The sequence below is a fragment of the Oryx dammah genome, unplaced genomic scaffold (assembly GCF_014754425.2).
Source record: "Oryx dammah isolate SB20612 unplaced genomic scaffold, SCBI_Odam_1.1 HiC_scaffold_13, whole genome shotgun sequence".
Classification (NCBI taxonomy): Eukaryota; Metazoa; Chordata; class Mammalia; order Artiodactyla; family Bovidae; genus Oryx; species Oryx dammah.
Genome location: NW_024070197.1, coordinates 18,268,571 through 18,295,540, shown reverse-complemented (window position 1 = coordinate 18,295,540; position 26,970 = coordinate 18,268,571). Strand labels below are relative to the sequence as shown.

Sequence of the window (26,970 nt, the reverse complement as noted above, 5' to 3'; positions counted from 1 at the left end):
CAGTCCCTGGGTGGCTTTTGAAAAGAACTTTGATCTTTGGTTCATCTCAGGTTCCCCTCCAAAGTCCTCGCAGTCGTCGCCCTCTTAGTGGTAACCGGAGTCTGGGCACGGCGGGCACTCGCAGTGAGGAAGCCCCCACCCTCTGGCTCACACTGGGCGTGTGGAGCCTCCGGGTAAAAAGTGCGTGTGAGCGTTTGTGGCCAATACGAGGCGGGGGTGTGTGCGGTGATGAGGCCGTGACAGGTGCAAAATGTGGGACCCATTGGCTCTGATGTGAGGTAGGTGACACTGTGGGGCTTGAGATCTCCCTTCAGAAGACGGTGCTGTTGTTAACCTCAGTGAGATGGAACCCAGTGTTAGTCGCTCAGTAGTGTCTGACTTTGCAGCCCTATGGATTTGCTTACCAGTCTCCTCTGCCCACGGAGTTCTCCAGGCAAGAATACTGAACTGGGTGGCCATGCCCTTCTCCAGGGGATCTTCCTGACCCAGGGATCCAACCGAGGTCTCCCGCATTGCTGGCGAATTCTTGACCAACTGAGCCACCAGGGAAGCCCAATGGGGCTTTTAATTCTGTGACCGGGTGGGAGTTTGGTTGTGTCTGGGACAGAGCTTCATTTCTGCAGTTCTAGGTTTAACATCGGGATGGAGGGGGTCTGTTGAAGATCTTCCGGAGAGAATATCTGCTCTTGTAAAGACAGGCCTTTACGATGCCTGTATTAACTGGAGTCTCACTGAAGCATACTCTACGCTGCCTTTGTCAGGGCACCCCCACCTCCAGTGCCCAGACTCCAGTGCTTAACACAAAAGTGGGTTATCAGTGGAGTGAGTGTTGCCCGCCGAGGGCCAACTTTAGTTTCTATCCTTTCCTAGGATCAGTATCCTTGTATCACTGCTTTCTTTTTCCCCTTACTTTATAGCCAGGACCCCAGCTGCAGAGAAATGGTCCTCCTGCTAAGGGCCTGGGCACAGTCCTTCTTGAATGGATAGCTGGATTCCCTCCTTGCTTTCAGTAAGGTTGGAATTTGTCCAGCTTCTCTGTGATCTTTTATGTATGTGTGTTTGGGATCTGGGAATAGGAGACATAAAATGAGAGAAATGTTCTAAATTAGCACATTGGGAGCTCAGAGACAAGATCATCTCATTTTTTTTTTTTTTAAACCCTCTTATTCAGCAACATTCTTTGGACTGTGAATTTCTTCTTAAGTGGAAACAAGAAGAGGACTAATAAATACTCTGAATTCTAAAAAAAAAAGCCATGGCCCATGTAAGTTGGTGTTTTGTTCCTCATTGAAGTAGTCCTTTTTTTCCCCCTTTATAGGTCATATGCATATTTGCATTCTTTATCTTGATATTGTTACCTAACTGAATATCATATAACTTGCCCGTGAGTGGGTAAGTTGCTGCCATGCATCCTCCTCCATATTTTCTGAAAGCTTTTTTAAAAAAAAAATAGAATTGGTATAATTTCTTTCTTAATTGTTGGATAGTTTTTACCAGCAAAAAGCATCTGTGGTAGGCAGAATAATGACTCCCCTCCAAAAAAACTGTCTACATGCTAATCCTAGAACCTGTGAACATGTTACCTTATATGGCAAAAGAGACTTTGTAGAAATGATTGAATTAATGCTTTTAAGATGGGAAGATTCTCTTGCGTTATCTGAAGAGTCAGGGTTAAAAGAGGATGTAAGTATGGAATATGTATGCTTCTGTTTAAAAAAAATACAGCATTACTGAACTTTGAAGATGGAGGAAGGGGTCCATAAGTCAAGGAATGTAAGTAACCTCTAGAAGCTAGAAAAGGCAAGGAAATTGAACTGGAGAGAGCTGCCAGAAAGATGCATTGTCTTGTCAAAACCTTGATTTAGTCTAGTAAAACCCTTGTTGGACTTCTGACCAACAGATAATAAATGTGTTCTTTGAAGCTTAAGCATTTGTGGTGATGTGCAGTAGCAGGAGAAAACTAATATACCATCTGAGTTTACAGTTTTCTTCATGGGGAGATTTTAATTTCTTTAATAGATAAATGGCTTTGGTATTTTACTTTTTCTTGAATTAGTGTAGTAATTTGTGCCTTTCAGGGAATTAACTTATTTCAACTTAGATGTCAAATTTTGGGGCATAAAGTTGTTCATAATATTCCCTTATTATCATTTTAATGCCTGTCAGATCTATAGTAATGCACCCTTTTAAATTCCTGATATTGATAATTTATGCCTTCTTTTCTTGATCAGTATATCAATTTTATTGTTCTTTCTGAAGAACTAGCTTTTAGTTTTAGTTTCTCCCTAGTTTGCCCTTGCAGTTTCACTGATTACTGATCTTACTTATTCTTTCCTTCACTCTGTATATTCTAGATTTAATTTTATCTTATTTTTCTAGCTTATTTTTATCTTATTTGCCTATCTTTAATTTTATCTTATTTTTCTAGCTTAAAATACTCTTCTTCCATCCATGAGTTGTTTAGAAGAGTGCTCTTTAACTTCCAAATATTGGGGGACTTTTTCAGATCTTTCTGATAGTTCATTTTTAATTCTGTGGTGGTCAAGAGATGTACTGTCATTTCTGTCCTTTTAAGTTTATTGAGATTTGTCTTATGGCCTGAATTGTGGACAATTTGGTGAAGGTTCCATGTGCAGTTTAAAAAAAGGGGTATTATACTGTCTTTTGGTAGAGTGTTTATCAGTTTTGTCTGTAGTGGTGATCAACTCTTCTATATCTTTACTGATTTTTTGTTGTTGTTGTTACTTGGTCTGTCAATTACTGAGAGAAGACTATTGAAACTTATAGATATAATTGTGGATCCGTCTGTTACAGTTCTGTTAATTTTTGCTTTATAATAATTTGAAGCTGTGTTATTAGATGCATGTTATATCCTCTCGACACACTGATTCCTTGATCATGAAATGTTCCTATTGATAATACGGTATTCTTGTCTTGAATTCTGTTCTCTTTAACATAAATACTTTAGCTTTTTTTTATCATTTTTTTCATAGCATCTATTTTTTTATCCCTATTAAAAAATTATTTATTTAGCTGCGTTGGACCTTAGTTTCAGCACACAGAATCTTTGTTGCATCTTGTAGGATCTTTCTATGTGTTGCACCGACTCACTAGCTGTGGTACAAGGGCTCAGTGTTTGCCACAAAGGGGGCTTAGTTGCTCAGTGGCATGCTGAACCTTAGTTCCCCAGCCAGGGATCAAACCCATGTCCCCTGAACTTCAAGGCAGATTCTTTACCACTGGGCTACCAGGGAAGTCCCGCCATCCTTTTATTTTAGCCTATTTTATGTATATCTCATATAACAGCACATAGTTTGATTCTACTTTTACCCAGTCTGACAATTGTTGCCTTCAAGTATCTAGACAGGGGTTAGCAAACTGTGGCATACTGGCCAAATGCAGCTCACAGCCTTTTCTTTATGGCCTTCAACCTGAGAATGGTTTTGCATTTCAGAAGGGTTATAAGTAAGTTAAGAAAAAAAGAATATCATGGGGGCTGTATGTGACACACAGACCTTGAACTCTGTATAGGGTAGATTGCTTATCTCTGCTTCACTTAGTTCTTCTGAGGTTTTATCTTGTTCCTTCACTTGGAGGATATTTCTCTGTCACCTCATTTTCCTCAGTCTACTGTTTTTAATTTCTTTTTTCTGATAGGTTAGTTACCTTTTCCAGCCTTGGAGAAGTGGTCTCGTAGGGGGTGTCCTCTGTGTTTCAGCAGTGCTCCCCACTCTGGCCACTAGAGCTATATGCTCTAGGTGTGCCCTGTATTTGGACTGTGTGGGTACTTCCGTTGTGGGAGGCTGACTACTGTGAGCAGTCTGGTAGGCGTGGCTGCCTTCTGGTCTGGTTGTCTAACAACCCTTTAAAATGTCTATGTCGATATATATTTATTTATTTGGATGTGCTGGGTCTTAGTTTTGGCACACGAGATCCAGTTCCCTGACCAGGGGTTGAATGCAGGACCCCTGCACTGAGAGCGTGGAGTCTTAGCCACTGGACTGGACTATCAGGGAAATTCATGGCCCTGTCTTATGCAGAGGCTGATGGGCACTGGTTGGCAGAGCTGGATCATGAGACTGCTGGCAATGGGGCCTCAGAGGATCTCAGAACTAATGTTGGCCCTCTGGCATGGTGAGGGGGCAGAGCTAGGTTCTGGAGTGGGTGGTTGTGAGGCTAGGGTCCCGGATCTGGTGTTGGCATGCTGGTGGATGGGAGCAGTTCCTGACATGGTCCTGAAAGCTGCTATTGGCCTGCTGGTGAGTGGGCTGTTGTATCAAGATCATGTTGAAAAGGACCAAATGAGGTGGGAGATATACTCTGTCCATCTTTGGAAAATATAGTCTGCACTGGATGTTTACTAAAAAAATTTGCATTAAAAAAATGCTTAGTCATAATGGGGAAGAAAAATCTTCAGGTCCCTTTTCTGAAGATGGAGATTGTCATAAGATATTCTGGAAAAATTTAAAAACTTTCACCTATTTAACTTAGTTGGAAACCTCTCTTTATTTTCTTAATTTCTAGATGAGTGACTAACAGTTTTCCACCCTATGCAAGAGGATGTGTGTGCAGAAACTGAATTGTTTAAGAGTATATGCGCACTCTTCTTCAGTCTCACTAAATTCATTTTTGACCCACACAAGCTTCCAGCCTGTATACTCACTGTATCATCCCTTTCCTGCATTGACTTCTTTAGCACTGCTTTTTCCTTTGAAAAATGTTTCTTATAATTTCAAAAATAGTACTGTGATTTGCCATTTTAGGGGCTGGTGATGTTCAAAGATGTGGCTATAGATGTCTCTCAGGAGGAATGGGAATGCCTGAACCCTGCGCAGAGGAATTTGTACAAAGATGTGATGTTGGAGAACTATAGCAACCTGGTTTCACTGGGTAAAGTTATCTCTCTCTAATAATTCAGAATCTGTTTCTTGGAGTTTCTGCTTTCTGTGCTATGAATTTTAGGGCTGCCTTTCAAATAACAAAATGAATTTTCACTTTGTGTAGAAATGAGCACAGTTAGATGGAGTTACACCTTCATTTTCTCTATCCTCATACTTTTCTCTGGCATTGACTTCCTTCCTTAAAAATTAGGGAGCAGAATTAAAATTCTATCCATTATAGCATAACATGGTCAAAGAAACCAGGCTTTGTCGTTTGTTTCACTTGCAGTGTACCAAACGTGCAAATGTTCTAGCACAGATAAAGCTAAACACATGGGTCCTGGGTGTAAAGCTCATTAACCTTCTCAATTAGTGTAATGGACTGAATCAAAATATATCACTTACATTTACAGTTCAAAGGGACATTATTCCATTTACTGTAAAGTTTGTACTCTCTTTTAAACAATTTGCATTTGGAAATTACATTCTAAGAACTTTACATTTACCATGGAAAAATATCTGAGAATAAGTATTTCAGAAACTCCTTTTTTTCTCAAAGGAAAATAAGAAGAGAAAGCTTATATAATTTAAATAACATTTTACTTTAAACATTATTTGTTTCTTATGATCCTGAGTTTTTCTGTATATGAGAATTGGACTCTTCTTTCTTCTCTAGACCTTATTAAGTATCTTCTTTTCCTACAGGCTTTTTAAAATAAATTCTGAAACACAACATTTGAATACTTTAATTTTAACCTCATCTCCATTTCTTTTTTTATAACCAGGACTTTCTATTTCTAAGCCAGCTGTGATCACTTCATTGGAGCAAGGGAAGGAGCCTTGGATGGTTATGAGGGAGGTGACAAGGGAACGGTGCCCAGGTGAGTGAGCAGGAAGTTGTTGCAAGGAGTAGGCCAACTGGTCAGACTGTTGGGCTGGTAAAGTTATTTTAGACAGACTAATTAGGGAAAATCTGGTTTAAAAACTTATTACAATGTTATAGTAATCAAACAGTGTTATACTGGCATAAAGACATATATAGATGAATGGAGTAGAAGAGAGTCTAGAAGTAAACCCTCAGATATATGACAAGATGATTTTGGATAAGAGTGCCAAGACCGTTCTATGAGAGAAAAGACTGTACTCTTGGTTTTGGGGAAACTGGATTCTCTACATGCAAAGGAATAAAATTGTATCTCTACCTTACACTATATACAAAAATTAACTCAAAATGGGTCAAACAAGTAAATCCAAGACCCCAAACTATAAACCACCTAGAAGAAAATATAGGGGGAAAATTTCATTAACTTTGGATTTGGCAGTAATTTCTAGGATATGACACCAAAGGACAGGTAGTCAAAAAAGACAAATAAATGTCAAAGTTAAAAAACTTCTGTCCATAAAAAGATGTAATCAATAGAGTATTAATTGTTTTTAAAAAATTCATGCAAGTTCTTTTTACTAGGAGATGAGAATACAATTTTTAAACGTTATAAGGATGGGTCTTCCCTGGTAGTTCAGTGACTAGGACTCCACATTCCCAGTGCAGGGGGACAAGCTTCAGTCCCTGGTCAGAGGGGTGTGGGGGGACTAGATCCCACATGCTGCAACTAAGACCTGGCACAGCCAAATAAATAAATAGATAAAGAAATATTTAAAAAAATAATTTAGCTTTAAAAAATAAATAAATATAAATAAATATTATAAAGATATTTTCAATCTAGTAGTGGATCAAGAACATATGAATATATATTCTAATACAATATTTAGGAAAAATTAAATTAATAAGAAATTGAGAAAATTAAAGAAACTGACTGCATTGAGGAGACAGATGATAGAGGAATGATTGGAAAGAAATGATTGGTCCTAAGTAAGACCTTAGGAAAGTATAAGGTCATTCATGAGGTCATAATGTTCATTCCACAAGACCAAGTTCATTCCACAAGTCAGAGGTCTTTGATGATGTCTGTAACTCACAGTACTCCAGAGCTATAAGAAGAGTTTTCTGTTATTTGAAGCCACCCAGTTTGTGGTACTTTGTTAGATCAGCTCTAAGAAATTAATACAGAGGGGGAACATGGAAAAGTAATATATACTCTCCTAAGTGTTTTGCTTTAAGATGTTATTTTTATTATTTTTTTTTACACCTGGTGAGGCCTTTCCTTTTGCATAGGTGTGGTGATTTCTTTTAAAAAAATTTTATCTTGAAATATTGATTCAGCCTTACCGTGAGTATTCCACTTGATCATGATACATATTATTTTTTTATTCACTTTTGGTTTTGATTGGTAAAATTTAATTGAAGATTTTTTTCATATAAGTTGATGGGAGATATTGGCCTGTAGCTTTTTTGTGTGTGCATGTATGTGTGCTGCCTTTGCCTAATTTTGGTGTAAGAATAATAGTGGCTTCATAAAGTAAGTTGACAAGTATTCCCCTTTCATCTTGTGTAAAACATTCTGTAAAGGTTTGGTAAAATTCTCCAGTGAAACCATGTGGATCTGGATATTTTTTTAAGCCTCTTTTAAATTATAAATTCAATTTGTATTAATATAATAGTTATAAGACTTCCCTGGTGGCTCAGCTGGTAAAAAATCCACTTGCCATGTGGGAGACCTGGGTTCAATCCCTGGGTTGAGAAGATGCCCTGGAGAAGGGAATGGCTTACCTACTCCAGTATTCTGGCCTGGAGAATTCCATGGACTAGTCCATGGATCGCAAAGAGTCAGACCCAGCTGAGTGACTTTCACTTTCTTTCTTTCTTTCACTTTAATAAGACTATTCAGATTTCCTGTTTCATCTTTGGTAGTTTTGGTAGTTTGTGATTTTCAGAGAATTGCTTCATTTCTTCTAAGTTGTCAAAGTCATGAGTGTAAGTTATATGTGGTAATTATTATTATCCTAATGATGGATTTTATATACATATATATAAATGTATATATATATATAAAATATCCATGTATATAAAGGACATACATGTCCTTATAATCCTTCAAAAAATATTTTCTTTGAGATTTTTAATTTCACTCTTGGATTATTTAGAAACGTTATTTGGAGGTGTTTGGAGATTTTCTCGTCTTTCTTTTATGGTTTGATTTTATTCTGGTCTCTTGTGAAAGTTAGAGGAGGCTATCTACAAGAGTCTTCCCTCACTTCTGACATAAATTCCACTTTCAAGGGACTCCCTGGTGATCCAGTGATTAAGAATCTGCCTTCCAATGCAGAGGGGGTGGGTTCAATCCGTGGTTGGGGAACTAGGATCCCACATGCCATGTGGTGCAGCCAAAAGACTTTTTTTTTAAAGTGGCACTTTCAAGGGTTCCCAAGACCACTGTAACATTTGATAAGTCACTAAAAGGATTCGTAGAACTCACTGAAAGCTATCATCCTCACAGTTAGTTTGTTATAGCAGGAGACAGATTAAAATTAGCCAAAGGAAGAAGTACACAGGGCAGAGCCTAGAGCCAGAGTTCCAAGTGTGGAACTTCCCGTTGTCCTCTCCCAGTGGAGTCATGGACAGTGCTAACTTTTCCCATCAGCTATGTGTAACAATATGCATTTGGGCATATTGCCAAATAGAGAAACTCACCTGAGCCTTAGTGTCCAGAATTTTTACCAGGGTTCCTTGTTGGCTACCCATGTGGCTGACCGTTAGTTTCTCGCCTCTTAGGAGGTAAAGCTGATACCTTTATTCTCCAGTCTTTTTGAAGGAAAGTTGATACCTCATGGCTGAAACCTTCCACCATAAATTTTATGATTAGATTTGTCTGGTGGCGTTGGCCCTCAGGTAAGCAAAAGACACTTTTTGTAGAGGTCACCTCCCTGGAGATGAAGACAAAAAAACCTTTCTTCAGGTAAGGTTAAATTCTTCATTATATATCATAGAACATATTCTATATGATTTTGATTCTTTCAAGATTCAAGATTTGCTTCATGACCCAGAATATGGTCTGTCCTGGGGAATGTTCAATGTATGTTTGAAAACACTGTGTATTCTGCTGTTGTTGGGTAACATGTGCCATGAATGATGATTACATCATATTTGTTAATGGTCTTGTTTGTTTCTTCCATATTCTTGCTGATTCTCTGTCCAGTAGTTCTATCAGTTGCTGAGATTAGGGTGTTTGAGTCCCCAGCTATAATTGTGATTAGTGTATATCTTTCAGCTCTGTCAGTTTTTCCTTCATGTGTTTTGAAGCTCTGTTAGTAATGCTTATTAATTTCTTTACTCTGAAATCTACTTTATCTGATACTAATGTAGCATTTCTATTTTCTTTTGATTATTTACATGATACATATTTTTGAAATGAGTTTCTTGTAGTCACCATGTAACTGGGTCATGTTATTTATTCATTGTGTCAGTCTCTGTCTCTTAATTGGTGATATAGATCATGTACACTTAAAATAACTATTGATGTATTAGGCTTAAGTCTGCCATTTTGTTATCTTCTGCTGGTTCCCCCTGTTTCTTGTTCTTCTGTTTCTTTTATCTTGCTTACCTGTGATTTGGGCTTCCCTGGTGGCTCAGTGGTTAAGAATCTGCCTGCCAATGCAACAGACACATGAGATGCTGGTTAGATCCCTGGGTCAGGAAGATCCCTGGAGAAGGAAATGACAACCACTTCAATATTCTTGCCTGGGAAATCCCATGGACAGAGGAGACTGGTGGGCTACAGTCCATGGGGTCGCAAAAGACTTGGACACAACTTAGAGACTAAACAACAACAACCTATGAGTTACTCAAACATTTTTAGAGTTCTATTTTGATTTATAGTATTTTTTAAAAATATACTTTTTTTATTTTTTTAATTTCAGTGTTTGTTCACACACACACACGCACACACACACACACACATTTATTTATTTATTTAACTTGCTGGCACTGAAATTTAACCATTTCAAGTGAAGTGTAGAAAGATTACATCCATTTAGGTCCTCTACTCTTTCGATTTTTTTTTTAATTGTTTAAAGTATGTCTTCTACATAGATTGATCACTATGTAAGATACTGTTAGAATTTTTGTTTCAACCATAAAATAAGGTAAAGAAGCTTGTGGAGTGGGATAGTCTATTATGTTTACTTTCATTTTTTCCCATTCTTGTCTTTCTTTTCTGAAGGTCTCGCCTTCTTCTATTATTATTTTCTTTGTATTTGGAGAGCTATTTTCAGCTCTTCTGTAAGGGCTACTTGCAATAACACACTCTCTTAGCTTTCCTTTGTCTGAGAATGCCTTTATTTCTACTTCATTCCTCAAAGATAGTTTCACTGTGTGTAGAATTTGAGGTTGACAGTTCTTTCTTTCAGCACTTAAAAAGTATTGTGCCATTTCCTGTTGCTCAACATGGTTTCAGATGACAAATCCAGTCTTTTGAATTGGTGTTCCTCACTATTTTAAAACATTTTTTTCTTTGTTTAGTTTTCAGAAATATGTGTTTTGGTTTGATTTCTATTTATCTATTTAGGAATTTTCTCAGTTTCTTCAGTCTATAGATTTGTGTTTTGTATGAAATTTGGGAAGTTTTCAACCATTATTTCTTTGAATACTTTTTCAGTCCCATAGTCTTTCTATCCTTCTGGGATTTGGATGATATGAACGTTGGATCTTTTGCTGTTGTCCCACAGGAACTGAGGCTCTTTTTAAAAAAGTCTTTTTATCTTTGTTGTTCAGGTTAATACAGTTTTTAGTTTCACTTAATCTAGTGTCTCTGTCATCTCCACTCTACTCTTGAGACCATTCAGGTTGTCTCTTATAACGGTTATTATATTTTTCATTCCATTTACTTTGTATAATTAGTAATCTTTTAAAATATTTTATTTTATTATCTTTTGTTGAGGAATAGTTGACTTACAACAGTAAATTCTTCTTTATGGCTAAGGAATATTTCATTTCTTATTACATCTTCTTTACCCATTCATCTGTTGATGGACACTTGGGTTGCTTCCACATCTTGGCTGTTGTGAACAATGCTGCTATGAACACTGGGGTGCATGTAGCTTTTGGAATTAGTTTGTGTGCATGTGTGTGTTTGTTTATTTTTAGATACATGCCCAGCAGTGGAATTGCTGGGTCATATGGTAGTTCTGTGTTTAATTTTCTAAGGAACCTCCATACTGTTTCCTCTAGTGGCTGCACTAATTTACATTCTCACCAACAGTGTACAAGGGTTCCCTTTTTTCCACCTCTCCCCCAACACTTGTTTCTTGTAGACTTTTTGATGACAGCAATTCTGACAGGTGTAAGGTGATACCTTGTTATGGTTTTTATTTTCATTTCTCTGATAATTACAGATGTTGAGTATTTTTCTTGTGCCTGTTGACCATCTGTATCGCTTCTCTAGAAAAAATTTTTTTCATGTCTTTTGCACATTTTTAATCAAGTTGTTTGTTTTTTTTGGTATTGAGTTATATGAGCTGCATATATGAGCTGTTTTGTATATGTATCTTGGATATTACCCTATTGGTCATATCACTTGCAAATATTTTCTCCCATTCAATGGGTTAACTTTTCATTTTGTTGATGGTTTCGTTTGCTGTGCAAAAGCTAAGTTTAATTAGGTCCCATTTGCTTATTTTTGTCTTTATTTCTTTTGCCTTTAGAGTCAGATCCAAAAATGTATTGCTTCGATTTATATCAAAGAGTGTTCTGCCTGTTTTCTTCTAGTTTTATGGATTCAGGTCTTACATTTAGGTCTTTAATCCATTTTGAGTTTATTTTTGTACATGGTATGATGAAATATTCTGACTCCATTGTTTTATGTATTGCTGTCCAGTTTTCTGAGTACCACTTATTGAAGATATGGTCTTTTCTCCATTGTATATCCTTCCCTTCCTTGTCATAGATTAATTGATGATAGGTGTGTATGTGATTGAGATTTTAAATTATCTTTTTAAAATGAACCTTAGAATTCCCATTTTTGTGATATTTGCCTTGATTTCTCTAAAGAAGAGGAAGATCATAAAGACAGTGTGAGGGCAGAGTACTTTGTTTTCATGTTTCCCCTACCACTAGACTTTTTCTTGTTGCAGTTTTCATTTATGATTTTTCTTAAGTAATTGCCATTACCTGATCTTTCCACCTGGTTTTCACACTCATTTCATCTACTGGTATAAATGAGGAGGGGAACAAATACAATTGATTTCTGGTAGCATCTAACTTGGCTGTCGAGATTAGTGGGGAATGTATATACTCCAGCAGCTAGTACCGTTGAGTTTTCTGGGTCCTGTCATAATGTTTTCTAGAGAGAATGGAATATTCTGTTTAATCTGAGGGTCTTGTCTGTCTGAATTAGTTAAGAACCAATGCTGTAGAACCATCAATTCTGTGTGTTTCTCCCTGATTTCTATCCCTTGCTATATCCCCAGAGGTAATCATTATTTTATATTGTTATGGTTCTTCTATTTAAAAACTAGTTTACCACATTTTTGTATGCCCTTATACACAATATTGTGTTTTGCTTGTTTCTTTTATGAAAATGATAATGAGTATGTGTCTTTTGTGATTTAGTTATTTTGTACCACATGGTTTTACAAATTTTCCCAAATTACTTTATACCTGATTTCATTTTCACAGCTATATAATATTCCATTCCATATTTTTCTGGTTGTTAATTCAGTTCAGTTCAGTTGCTCAGTCATGTCCAATTCTTTGCAACCCCATGAATCACAGCACACCAGGCCTCCCTGTCCATCACCAACACCTGGAGTTCACTCAGACTCGTCCATCAAGTCGGTGATGCCATCCGGCCATCTCATCCTCTGTTATCCCCTTCTCCTCCTGCCCCTAATCTCTCCCAGCATCAGAGTCTTTTCCAGTGAGTCACCTCTTCGCATGAGGTGGGCAAAGTATTGGAGTTTCAGCTTTAGCATCAGTTCTTACAATGAACACCCAGGACTGATCTCCTTTAGGATGGATTGGTTGGCTCTCCTTGCAGTCCAAGGGACTCTCAAGAGTCTTCTCCAACACCACAGTTCAAAACCATCAATTCTTAAAAGAAAACAAAAACAAAGCATCAATTCTTCAGCACTCAGCTTTCTTCACAGTCCAACTCTCACATCCATACATGACCACAGGAAAAACCATAGCCTTGACTAGATGGACCTTTGTTGGCAAAGTAATGTCTCTGCTTTGAATATGCTATCTAGGTTGGTCATAACTTTCCTTCCAAGGGGTAAGCGTCTTTTAATTTCATGGCTGCAATCACCATCTGCAGTGATTTTGGAGCCCCCCAAAAATAAAGTCTGCCACTGTTTCCCCATCTATTTCCCATGAAGTGATGGGACCGGATGCCATGATTTTCATTTCCTGAATGTTAAGCTTTAAGCCAACTTTTTCACTTTCCTCTTTCACTTTCATCAAGAGGCTTTTTAGTTCCTCTTCACTTTGCCATGAGGGTGGTGTCATCTGCATATCTGAGGTTATTGATATTTCTCCCGGCAATCTTGATTCCAGCTTGTGCTTCTTCCAGCCCACCGTTTCTCATGATGTACTCTGCATATAAGTTAAATAACCAGGGTGACAATATACAGCCTTGACGTACTCCTTTTCCTGTTTGGAACCAGTCTGTTGTTCCATGTCCAGTTCTAAGTGTTGCTTCCTGACCTGCATATAGTTGTCTCAAGAGGCAGGTCAGGTGGTCTGGTAGTCCCATCTCTTTCAGAATTTCCCACAGTTTATTGTGATCCACACAGTCAAAGGCTTTGGCATAGTCAGTAAAGCAGAAATAGATGTTTTTCTGGAACTGTCTTGCTTTTTTGATGATCCAGCAGATGTTGGCAATTTAGTCTCTGGTTCCTCTGCCTTTTCTAAAACCAGCTTGAACATCTGGAAGTTCACGGTTCACGTACTGGCTGGGATAATTTTGAGCATTACTGTACTAGCGTGTGAGATGAGTGCAATTGTGCAGCAGTTTGAGCATTCTTTGGCATTGCCTTTCTTTGGGATTGGAATGAAAACTGACCTTTTCCAGTCCTGTGGCTACTGCTGAGTTTTCCAAATTTGCTGGCATATTGAGTGCAGCACTTTCACAGCATCATCTTTCAGGATTTGAAATAGCTCAACTGGAATTCCATCACCTCCACTAGCTTTGTTCGTAGTGATGCTTTCTAAGGCCCACTTGACTTCACATTCCGGGATTTTGGCTCTAGGTGAGTGATCACACCGTTGTGATTATCTGGGTCATGAAGCTCTTTTTTGTACAGTTCTTCTGTGTATTCTCGCCACCTCTTCTTAATATCTTCTGCTTCTGTTAGGTCCACACCATTTCTGTCCTTTATCGAGCCCATCTTTGCATGAAATGTTCCCTTGGTAGCTCTAATTTTCTTGAAGAGGTCTCTAGTCTTTCCCATTCTGTTGTTTTCCTCTATTTCTTTGCATTGATCGCTGAGGAAGGCTTTCTTATCTCTCCTTGCTATTCTTTGGAACTCTGCATTCAGATGCTTATATCTTTCCTTTTCTCCTTTGCTTTTCACTTCTATTCTTTTCACAGCTATTTGTAAGGCCTCCTCAGACAGCCATTTTGCTTTTTTGAATTTCTTTTCCATGGGGATGGTCTTGATCCCTGTCTCCTGGACAATGTCATGAACCTCTGTCCATAGTTCATCAGACACTCTATCAGATCTAGTCCCTTAAATCTATTTCTCACTTCCACTGTATGATCATAAGGGATTTGATTTAGGTCATACTTGGATGATCTAGTGGTTTTCCCTACTTTCTTCAATTTAAGTCTGAATTTGGCAATAAGGAGTTCATGATCTGAGCCACAGTCAGCTCCTGGTCTTGTTTTTGCTGACTGTATAAAGCTTCTCCATCTTTGGCTGCAAAGAATATAATCAGTCTGAATTTGGTGTTGACCATCTGGTGATGTCCATGTGTAGAGTCTTTTCTTGTGTTGTTGGAAGAGGGTGTTTGCTATGACCAGTGCATTCTCTTGGCAAAACTCTATTAGCCTTTGCCCTGCTTCATTCCATACTCCAAGGCCAAATTTGCCTGTTACTCCAAGTTTTTCTTGACTTCCTTCTTTTGCATTCCAGTCCCCTATAATGAAAAGGATATCTTTCTGGTGTGTTAGTTCTAAAAGATGTTGTAGGTCTTCATAGAACCGTTCAACTTCAGCTTCTTCAGCGTTACTTGCTGGGGCATAAACTTCGATTACTGTGATATTGAATGGTTTGCCTTGGAAACGAACAGAGATCATTCTGTCGTTTTTGAGATTGCATCCAAGTACTGCATTTCGGACTCTTTTATTGACCCTGATGGCTACTCCATTTCTTCTAAGGGATTCCTGCCCACAGTAGTAGACATAATGGTCATCTGAGTTAAATTCCCCCATTCCCGTCCATTTTAGTTCGCTGATTCCTAGAATGTCGATGTTCACTCTTGCCATCTCCTGTTTACCACTTCCAATTTACCTTGATTCATGGACCTGACATTCCAGGTTCCTATGCAATATTGCTCTTTACAGCACTGGACCTTGCTTCTATCAGCAGTCACATCCACAACTGGGTATTGTTTTGCTTTGGCTTCATCCTTTCATTCTTTCTGGAGTTATTTCTCCACTGATCTCCAGTAGCATATTGGGCACCTACCGATCCAGGGAGTTCCTCTTTCAGTATCCTGTCATTTTGCCTTTTCATGCTGTTCTTGGGGTTCTCAAGGCAAGAATACTGAAGTGGTTTGCCATTCCCTTCTCCAGTGGACCACATTCTGTCAGACCTCTCCACCATGACCTGCCCGTCCTGGGTGGCCCCACATGGCATGGCTTAGTTTCATTGAGTTAGACAAGGCTGTGGTCCATGTGATCAGATTGGCTAGTTTACTGTGATGATGGTTTCAGTGTGTCTGCCCTCTGATCCCCTGTCACAACACCTACTGTTTTACTTGGGTTTCTCTTACCTTGGATGTGGGCTATCTCTTCACAGCTGGTCCAGCAAAGCACAGCCGCTGCTCCTTACCTTGGACTAGGGGTATCTCCTCCCAGCCGCCCCTTCTGACCTTGAACGTGGACTTGCCTTGTTAACTAGAATGTTCATAATTTTTTGCTAGTATATACAGTGGTACTATTAATATTCTTACTCATCTCCTGAAGCACATAGTATGTCATTTACTAGAACTGGAATTGCCAGGTCATAAAACACATACATCCTCAACTTCGTATTATAACAAATTGTTTTCCTACATGTTGGTACTAATTTACATTACCACTGGCAGTGTGTAATAATTCTGGGTCTTCAACATCTTGACAACAATTCAGATTCTTAGACATTAAAAATTTTAGTCTGATGAGTATAAAATGTTATCTCATATCTTAATTTGAGTTTCCTTGATTCCTGATGAGTTTGAGCATTCTTGCATATGACTACTTAACACTGGTGTTTCTTCTATGAAGTGCCTATTCAGATTTTTTGCCCATTTTTCTTGTAGGTTATCTTTTTTCTACTTAGACTTGTATCTTTTGTGTCTTGTTTAAGAAATTTATGTTGTTGTTTGTTGTTGTTTAGTCATTAAATCGTGTCCAACTCTTTTGTGACCCCATGGCTCCTCTGTCCATGGGATGTCCCAGGCAACAATACTGGAGTGGGTTGCCATTTCCTTTTCTAGGGCATCTTCTTAACTCAGGGATTGAACCTGTGTCTCCTACATTGCAAGCAGATTGCTTATCACTGAGCTACCGGGGAAGCCCTTTTTATGTATACATATATATTGTTTTTCATCACAAGCCTTACAGTTTTTCCATTTAGAGTTTATGTATTTATAGTGCATGGTAGGGGTCCAAGTTAATTTTTTTTCTAGCTATAGCTATTTTTTCTAATATGATTCAGTAATTCTTTTCTCACTGATCTGCAATGCTTCCTGTGTGGATCTGTGGATCAACATGAACGAACTTTGTGGATATTATGCTAAGTTAAATAAGCCAGTCACATATAGGAAAAAAACAGCAATATTGTAGGACTCTAGTGATATAAGGTACCTAGTAAAATCCATAGAAATAGAGTGTAGACTGGTGCTTGCCAGAAACTGGAATAGGGAAGAATGAAGAGTTATTAATGGGTACAGAGTTTCAGTTCTGCAGGGTGAAAAAGTTCTGGGGATTGGTTGTATAACAGTGTGCACATACTTAACACTACTACACTATACACTTAAAAGTAGTAAGATGGTAAATTTTATGTAGTGTGTATTTTATCACAATTTAAAAAATATTTTTAGAGGTATAGGTAAAATTTAAGACTTACCAGTATATGATTGGTATTTAAGCCAGACTGTTATTAAAGGAAAGGGTGTAGATTGAAGGCTGACCAGAGCCTGATTTCTGGGACATTCCAACATTTAGAGGTCAGAAAGTGGAAAAGAATGCATTAAGGTGAACTGAATATAAGTAGAGATGTAGGAGGATAACCAGGAAAATATGGTATAAAGCGAGCAACTGGATTGATCAGTTGTGTCAAATGCTAGTAATGAGTCAAACAGAGTGATGACTGGTATTTGAGCACTGATTTTGGTAATTTTGTTAGTGACTTTAACTAGGAATATTTCAACAGAGTTATGGGAGTTGAAATATTTGTTGGAGTGGATTACAGAGAAAATGACTAACATACAAAGTCACTTGATCTAAGACAGAATCAGGGAAAGGACAGTCTTTTCAATGAAGGGGGCTGATATCTATTGAAAAATAGGAATCTTGATTTCTGCCACACACTAGGTGGATTATAGGTCTAAATAAGAAAAAACTTCTAGAAGATGATATGAGTATATTTTATGACCTTGGAATCAGACTGTTTTAGAATTAACTATTTCTGTTTATCAAAACATTGTATTAACAGAGCAAAGGGGCCAGCCTCAGAATGGGACAAGATACTTGCATTATGTACTTGGTTATATATATAGTTGCATTATGTAGTTAGATATATATATCCAGAATATATTAAGGATTCCCTACAACTCGAACTAAATCCTAGAACTACCCAAATGTCCCTTGACTGAAGAATGGATAAACAAAATATGATTTATCTGTACAGTGAAATATAACTCAGTCATAAAAATAAATGAAGTACGGATACATGCTACAACATCATTGAACCCCGAGAACATAGTGAGAACGGACACAAAAGGTCACATATTGTATAGTTGCATGTTTATGAAATTTCTTGACAAATTCATAGAGACATAAAGCAGATTGGTGGTTTCCAGGGCATGGGGGTGAAGAGGAGAACAGAACATGACTGTGGATGTGAGGTTTCTTTTTGATGTGATGAAAATAATCTGGAATTAGAGATCTGATGGTTGCAGAACATTGGGAATGTACTACAAGTTATTGAGTTGTACACTTCAAAGTGGTTAAAATGATGGATTTTATATGTACTTTATCACTCCTAAATTAATAAAAATGAATGAAATACTTTGATAGGCAATTTATTAAAGAAGATATCCAATTGTCCAATAAATATGTGGCAAAGTGTTCAATCTTGTTTGTCATTAGGGAAATTAAAAGTTAAACCACAGTACAGTATCACAACACATCTGCCAGGATGCTTAGATATAAGAATATTGGCAATAACAAGTGTTGGTGAGGATATGAGGAACAGGAACTCTTTCAGAGTTTGATGGAATTGTAAATTAGAAAACTGTTGCATAATGTCAAATGGAGCTGAACAAATGCGTATCCTCTGATTTGATAATTTCACACCTAACAGAAAGGAGTCCTATTTCCACCAAAAGAAATGTGCATGAATGTTCTTATTAGTACTAATCATAATAGCCAGAAACTGGAAACAATGCAAATGATCATCATTAGGAAAATGGAAAAATAAATTGTTAGAATTGAATGCTTTATGTATCTGTTGGCCTCAAACTTTCTTTTCTGAAACAACCTCTGAAAAGCTCTACGATAAGACAGAATTTGTAATATCCTAGTTGTTACAAGAGACTAATGGTGTTATGACACAATGAATAAAACAGAATTAGACTCAAAATGTGATTTTAATGCTAATCAGAGGCCTTATGTAAGACTCATGATAAAGAGTTGGAGTTTTAAAATTTCAGTTTAATGAGAGGCAGGCTCTATTAGTTTAGATATAGGTTTGGCTGTATGTGACAGAGACCCCAAAATAATTGTAGCTTAAACTGTATAGCGGACTCATTTTCTCTTGGATTAAAGCCTAGGGTAGAGTGCCAACTCTGCTCTGCAGAACCATCATGTGACAGACATGACATCAAATGCACATTGCAGCTGGCTTTGCTGAGGAAGCAGGAAAATAACAGATACAAGGGGTGGGCCAGCCAACTCTTAAGAAAGTTCTCAGAAGGTACTGTATAATACTGCATTTCTTTAGGCAGAATCCAGTTGCATGGCATATTCTCCTGCAGAGTGCTGGGACAGGCAATGTTTATATTGGGCAGCCTGTTCTCAACTAAAACCCATGGGTTCAATCAGTGTATAAAAGGGAAATAATAGGTATTTGAGAATAATTAGCAGATACCACATAATCCTTTGGCCTGATGGAGAGTGTTAAAACATACAGACTCTTAGAGATTCTAATTCAGGTGATCTAGAATGTTTTGTAAACATCCATAATGGCAACAAAATCCCATGGTGATTCTCAAGTGGATCAAAATATGAGAACCACTGACCTGCTGGATGATGCTAAAGCTGAAACTCCAGTACTTTGGCCACCTCATGTGAAGAGTTGACTCGTTGGAAAAGACTGATGCTGGGAGGGATTGGGGGCAGGAGGAGAAGGGGACGACAGAGGATGAGATGGCTGGATGGCATCACTGATTCGATGGACGTGAGTCTGAGTGAACTCCGGGAGTTGGTGATGGACAGGGAGGCCTGGCGTGCTGCGGTTCATGGGGTCGCAAAGAGTCGGACACGACTGAGCGACTGAACTGAAGTGAACTGACCTGTTAATGAACTCTCTCACGTTTCTCTCAACGTTCACCTTACCCTTTTTCATTGTTGCATCATGGTATTTAAGAGCTCCTTAAGCCTTTCATTTCTTATGTGAATTATTTCCAATTATCTCTCTTTTTTGCCTTCCCTGATAGCTCAGTTTGTAAAGAATCTGCCTGCAATGCAGGAGACCCTGGGTCGGGATGATCCCCTGGAGAAGGGATAGGCTACCCACTCCAGTATTCTTGGGCTTCCCTAGTGGCTCTGCTGGTAAAGAATCTACCTGCAATGCGGGAGACCTGGGTTTGATCCCTGGGTTGGGAAGATCCTCTGGAGAGTATTTTGGCCTGGAGAATTCTATGGACTGTATAGTCCATGGGGTTGCAAAGAGTTGGACATGACTGAGCAACTTTCACTCTTTTCTATCAGAGATATTTCATTTCTCTTCTAATACAAAACAGAAATTAAAATGTGCTTCTTTATGTTTCAGATTTGGTGTCCAAGTGTGAGCCCAAGAAGTTATCTCCAAAAAGGAACATTTATGAGACAGAATCATCCCAGTGGGCTATCATGGACCCATTTAAAAATGGTAGTCCTGAGAAATCCATTTTCAGAGACATTCAGGCATGCAAAAATCAGTTTGAGAGACAACAGGGAAAACAGGAGGGCTATTTCAGGCAATTTGTTATCAACCATGAACACATGCCCATTTTTAGCCAACATATTTTGTTTACTCAGGAATTTTATAATAGACAGAAAATCTTTGAATGTAAAGAATGCAGGAAAAACTTCAGTTACCATTTATTCTTTAGTCATCACAAAGCTCATTCTAAAGGAAAACTTTCTGACTGTAAGGAATGTGCAGAAACTGATGATACATCATACCTTACTAAACAGAGAATTCAAAATAGTAACAAGTACAATGAATGTAAGGAATGTTGGAAGGCCCTTATTCATTATTCACAACTTAAACAACATTTGAGAATTCATAATGGTGAAAAATGTAAAGAATGTGGCAAGGTCTTTAATTATGGCTCAGAACTTTTTCTACATCAGAGAATTCACAATTGTGAGAAACCCGATGGATGTAAGGAATGTGGGAAGTCCTTTATGCAGCTGTCACAACTTATTCAACATCAGAGACTTCACACTGGTGAAAAACCCTACGAACGTAAACAACGTGGGAAGGCTTTTATTTGTGGCTTTCAACTTACTGAACATCTGCCACTCTGTACTGGTAAGAAACTCTTTGAATGTAAAGAATGTGAAAAGACTTTCAGGCATCGATCACCCATTACCATACATCAGAGACTTCATACTCACAAGAAACCTTATGAGTGTAAAGAATGTGGGAAGGCCTTTAATTATGGTTCAGAACTTATTCTACATCAGAGAATTCACACTGGTGAGAAACCCTATGAATGTAAGGAATGTGGGAAGGCATTTAGGCAACGATCTCAGCTTACTCAACATCAAAGACTTCACACTGGTGAAAAACCCTATGAATGTAAGCAATGTGGGAAGGCTTTTATTCGAGGCTTTCAACTTACTGAACATTTGAGACTCCATACTGGTGAAAAACCCTATGAATGTAAAGAATGTGGGAAGACTTTCAGGCATCGATCACACCTTACAATACATCAGAGAATTCATACTGGTGAGAAACCCTATGAATGTAAAGAATGTGGAAAGGCCTTTAGCTATCATTCAAGCTTCTCTCACCATCAGAAAATTCATTCCGGCAAAAAACCTTATGAATGTAGTGAATGTGGGAAGGCCTTTTGTGACGGCTTACAACTTACTCTACATCAGAGGATTCATACTGGTGAGAAACCCTATGAATGTAAAGAATGTGGAAAGACTTTTAGACAGTGCTCACACCTCAGAAGACATCAGAGAATTCACACTGGTGAAAAACCTCATGCATGTGTGATATGTGGTAAAGCTTTTAGACTTCATTCACACCTTATTCAACATCAGAGAATTCATACTGGTGAGAAGCCCTTTGAATGTAAGGAATGTGGAAAGGCCTTTAGCTATCATTCAAGCTTCTCACACCATCAAAGAATTCATTCTGGGAAGAAACCATATGAATATAAGAAGGCCATTAATCGTGGCTTACAATTTAACCTACATCAGACACTTCATACTGTTGAAACACCAGTACGTTTTCTTCTCCCCACATCTTAGTGTAGCATCAGAAAATTCTTTCTGAAGATATACATTTCCTTTTTTTCTTCAAGGAAAATGTTGGTAAAATACTGGGTTTCATTAGTATTGATTTATTTTAGTAATCTTTGAACTTTTTTTTAAAGTGGGAAAATGAAGAAGTTATTAAAAGGGAAAAAACGCTCTGATTTCAATGCTGTTTCTGAGTTATTGTAATTATTAGCATTGGAAGTAAATTTTATAAAACTGTGTTTTCTCTGAAACCAGTGAAGTGGGAAAGAAATAAAATGAAAACAATTTCTTCCTCTCCTACAAATCCCTGAGAAAACCTATATGTGTGTGTTGCTTCTTTCTTCGTGATGAAACATATCTGCACATTGCATGTATGTTTTGCATGTGTGTGTAAGTTTTTAGCCTCTATAGTGACATATTTCATAATATTTGCCTTTTTCATTTAAATAATCATGAACATTTTCCCAGGTCAATACATACAGATCTAAACCATTCTTTTTAAAGTTTCAGAATATTTCTAGTATGGGATGTAGGCCAATATTTTGAACCATCTCCTACTGTAGACATTTGTTTCTACTTTTCCACCAGAAATGATGGTGTAATAAACATTCTTACATTGTCATATTTCTATTGGTAAATTCCCAATCATGAGAGTATGTATATGTTTTGATATATTAATTTTGTAGTTGAAAATATTAGGAAATAAAAGCAATACTATAAAATTCAAAAATTACCCAAAATAGGGCTTCCCTGGTAGCTCAGTGGTAAAGAATCTGCCTGCCAATGCAGGACACATGGGTTTAATTCCTAATCTGGGAAGATCCCACATGCTGCAGAGCAACAAAGCCCTTCCACCACAATTACTGAAACTCTTGAGCCTGGGATCTGCAACTATTGAGTCCATGTGCTGAAACTACTGAAGCCCACATTCTGCAACTACCGAAGCCTGTAAGCCTAGAGCCTGCTGCAACAAGAGAAGCCACTACTCACTTCAACTAGTAAAGCCCACTTGCAATGGAAACCCAGGGCAACCAGTAACAAATACATTTTAAAAAATATTCAGGGCATCCCTGGTGGCTCATGGTTAAGAATCTGCCTGCCAATGTAGGAGACACAGATTTGATCTCTGATCAGGAAGATCCCACATGCCACCCAGCAACTAAGCCCATATGCCATAACTATTGAGTCGGTGCCCTAGAGCCCAGGAGGCATAACTACTGAAGTACACTTTCCCTAGAACCCATGCTCTGCAATGAGGCCACCACAATGTGAAGCCCACACATCGAACCTAGAGAGTAGCCCCTGCTCTCTGTAACTAGGGAAAAGCCCACACAGAAACAAAGACCAAGTATAGACAAAAATAAACAAATTATTTTTTAATTACCCAAAATAATTGAAAATTAAAACCTCTCCTAATGAGTCTTATAGTCATCTGCTTTTGTAACTAGAGCTGTCACTTCTATTCTTCCAGGAATTAAATTTTAAAAATTCTTTGGACAAAACTGGATTAATCATAATCCATGATTCATGATATTCTCATCAGTCCACATTTAGCCTACTTTTTAATACATTAGAGAGTTTTATAAGCATAGAAGGATCTATTTATTGGGGCAGGCCTGGAGCCTAGGTCCATGGGTGCCAGACTGGTACCTGGGTCTGTAGGGCCAGTATGATGCTGGGTTGGGCAGCCTGGAGCTTGGTGTTTGGGTTCACAGGGGTAGGCCTGATTCTGAATCATATTGGTTTACCTGGGGATTCACTGGGGAAGCTAGTGCTTGGGTCTGTGACGAGGATGGGTTTTCACTTCACTTTCCTTCCCTCCGTGCAGAGGGTGCATCGCTTCATGCTTCACTGCACAGGCTTGAGGAACAAGTAACACAGGTGGTCTGAAATTGTCCTTACTATCCTCTTCTGTCTATCTTTCATTTCTGTGCTCCACCCAAGTGTTGTAATTTCATGGGGAAGGTTGTTCAAATTGTTCAAATTTCTATGAGACAAGTACTATTCCACAATCTTACAGATGTTACTACTACAATTCACTATTTTTGATATGTACACACTTCTATGATTTTTCACATATGTATTTTTATATTTATGACCACAACAGTATACAAAACAATTGAAACACCCAAAGGAATTCCCTCATGCATTCCCTTTCTATTCAGACACCCCTAATCCCTGGCAACCACTGATATAGTTTACATTTTCCATAATGTATAAGTGAAACTATAAAGTATGTAACTTTTTGAGACTGGTTTCATCCATAATGTTGCACGTGTCAGTAGTCCATTTTTGTTGTTGTTGTTGTTGAGTAATTTTATTGAGTGGATATACCATGGTGTGTCCATTTATCCACTGAAGATCATTTGGGTTGTTCCAGTTTTTAGTAATTATAAATAATAATACTATAGACATGCATGAATAGGCTTTTGTGTGAACATGTGTTTTTTATTTCTCTACACTAAATATAAGTGGGACTGCTGGGTCACGAGAAGTATGTTTAACTTTTTAAGAAACCGCCAAATTGTTTTCCAGAGTGGTTTTACCACTTTGCATTCCCATTCGCAGTGTATCAAAGTTCTAGTTGTTCCACACCCTCACTGGTACTTGATATTGTCACACATCTATGATTTTGAAAAGTCCAAGATTATAAACTGATGAATACCTTGTTGGGACCTAACAAATGCCATGATAGGCTTCAGGGACTAAGGTAGGTCTCATGGGAAAAGCTGAGTCATTGCCCAGTGGGGTCATCCCCGCGGATGCCAGGACTTGTCTAATCAGCATACTCTCCATAACCTGGTTTGAGTTTATCAGAACGTAAAAGACATCCCCCTGCAGCCAACTGCCAATTAGTAAATACCAGGAAACCCCTGCAGCCAATAAAGATTAGCCAATTAGTAAATACTAGGAAACTCCTGCAGCCAATCAGCCCTTGCCAACTCTCTTCGTTCTAAAACCTATAAATACTGCTGTAAATCTGGGCTCGGGGCTCTTGCTCCACTCCACTGCATTGGATGTGGCGGGAGCCCTAGCTCAAGCTAGAAATAAAACCCCTTCATGCTTTTTGCATTGCTGTGGACGTCTTATTCTCTCAGTTTTGGGGACTCGGACTCTGGGCATAACATATCTCAAATGGTACAACATCCCAGATGAATATTAGAGACCAGTGTTGATATCTGTATTTTAACTGTTGCATATTACTTATAAGGCAGGGCATGACAAGTCTGACTCTATTGCTAGACCACAAATTAAGTGGAGATATTCAAGCACTACCTGGCAAGAATCTTTCAGGTTTGAGATGCACTATGCAGATGCTGGGGACATGACAAGTGAGGCAACATGCTTGTTCACATACACAGATTATCAGAAAGTACACAGGAGATGTAGGAACCATGTCTGTAGGATGGATTTGATTTGTAGTTGGACTGGAAATTTGATTTATAATTGCCATGAATTTGAGTAAGCTCCGGGAGTTGGTGGACAGGGATGTCTGGCTTGCTGCAGGCCATGGGTTCGCAGAGTCAGACACGACTGAGTGAACTGAACTGAATCGGACTGGAAAACCTCTAACAGTATCTCCATGATGCCTGAATGTCTGGCATTGAGTTTGATTGACATAAGCCAGAGGGATACATAAGATGCTGTTTGAAGTTGAAATTTTCCCTGAAGACCCCCGGAGTCAATTCGTTTACTCATATAAATGATTAGAGAGCCCACTTTGACTATGTGACCAGTGAACAAAGGGGCATCAAAGTCCTTTTGGGGGATTTCTGCCTCGAGCTCTCCCAAGATTCACATAAATCTTCGTGGTTCTATCTGGAGGTAGAGTGCAGTCTCTGTGTGAATAAGGACACTACGGAACTTGCACCTGAATGATTCTGACTCCCCCCAGCCAAATGCTTACCTATCTTTTCTCTTGGTAAGCTACATCTTTTGCTTTTAAATGAAAGCATTAAATAGTATATGGGCTTCCCTGGTGGCTCACTGGTAAAGAATTTGCCTGCCATGGCAAGAGATGTGGGTTAGATTCCTGGGTCAGAAGATCCCCTGGAAAAGGAAATGGCAACCCACTCCAGTATTCTTGCCTGGGAAATCCATGGACAGAGGATCCTGGAGGGCTACAGTCCATTGGGTCGCAAGAGTTGGACACAATTTAGTGACTCAACAACATTAAATATATATACTCTGTGGAGTTTTGTTAGTCCTTTTGAACTGATGAAATCTTTGTACATATTATTAATTCTCTTGTGTCCTAGGACCTTGCAGTTAGGTCTACAAAGAATGAATTTGCAAATTAATTCCTATCCTGTCATATATATTTAGGAATAAGTGGATTAGAATGCCAGAACCATGTCCACTCCTCAGAGCTGCACAAACATCACTGACCAAAGTTAGATGAAAAGTTCTCATTTCATATATTAATTAATTCATAAAATAAGGACCCATAAAAATCAATGAAAAAGAACACTTTCAACTTCTTCAAGAAATCTTCACACAGGAGACTGAAAGATAGCCCAATTCTGGTTCATGCCAAAATAAAAACCATTGGGCTTAATTTTCCTGAGAAGTAGCTTATATGTAAATAATTGTTCAAAAGCAAAACTTTAGACTTTCTTCAAGGCATTCCAGGTTACCACCTACAAGGGCATGGCTGTACTTAATGTACATTGGATTCTATATCTTGATTTCTGTCTGCACCTTAGTTCATGAAATGACTTTGCAGAGGACCTTTCAAAGATAGACTTAACTTCCTTCTACATTGTCCACAGTTGGTATTTTGGGGCTAATTTTTTTTTTCAAAATTGGGAAGTATACATTTGAGTAAGTAATCAAGTTGATACCTGTAACTTACTACCACAGAAGGAGAAAAATAAAAAATATGTATATGAACTCCTCACTGAGTTGGTATTTAGGTATGTCGTTGTAAACAAAATATACAGCCCAAACTTCAGCTGTATTTCAGGGCCAGTTTTTGCTCACATCAAGATCACCTAGTAGTCACCACACTTTTGCTCTTTGAC

The 26,970-nt window shown here is 38.3% G+C and overlaps 1 protein-coding gene across 4 annotated transcripts; it reads left to right on the top strand.

Moving 5' to 3' along the window:
• The first annotated feature begins 25 nt into the window (after nt 1–25).
• ZNF461 (zinc finger protein 461) lies at nt 26–22,266 on the top strand. Of its 4 annotated transcripts, XM_040252932.1 has the most exons (6): nt 68–278; nt 1,172–1,264; nt 4,041–4,134; nt 4,764–4,890; nt 5,666–5,761; nt 20,256–22,266. In XM_040252932.1, the coding sequence occupies exons 3-6, from the start codon at nt 4,132–4,134 to the stop codon at nt 21,953–21,955; spliced, it is 1,926 nt and encodes a 641-aa protein (XP_040108866.1). In that variant the 5' UTR covers nt 68–278; nt 1,172–1,264; nt 4,041–4,131; the 3' UTR covers nt 21,956–22,266. The 4 variants fall into 4 exon arrangements, with proteins under 4 accessions (XP_040108865.1, XP_040108866.1, XP_040108864.1 ...); XM_040252930.1 differs by lacking the exon at nt 4,041–4,134; XM_040252931.1 differs by lacking the exon at nt 4,041–4,134 and having other exon boundaries at nt 26–1,264.
• Nucleotides 22,267–26,970: the final 4,704 nt, after the last annotated feature.

Bases quoted from the DNA above. Each gene is read 5' to 3' on its own strand.
- ZNF461 (XM_040252931.1), top strand. The intron at 4,891-5,665 runs GTAAAGTTATCT...TTTTATAACCAG, and splicing joins TAGCAACCTGGTTTCACTGG to GACTTTCTATTTCTAAGCCA. The intron at 5,762-20,255 runs GTGAGTGAGCAG...TTTATGTTTCAG, and splicing joins GACAAGGGAACGGTGCCCAG to ATTTGGTGTCCAAGTGTGAG.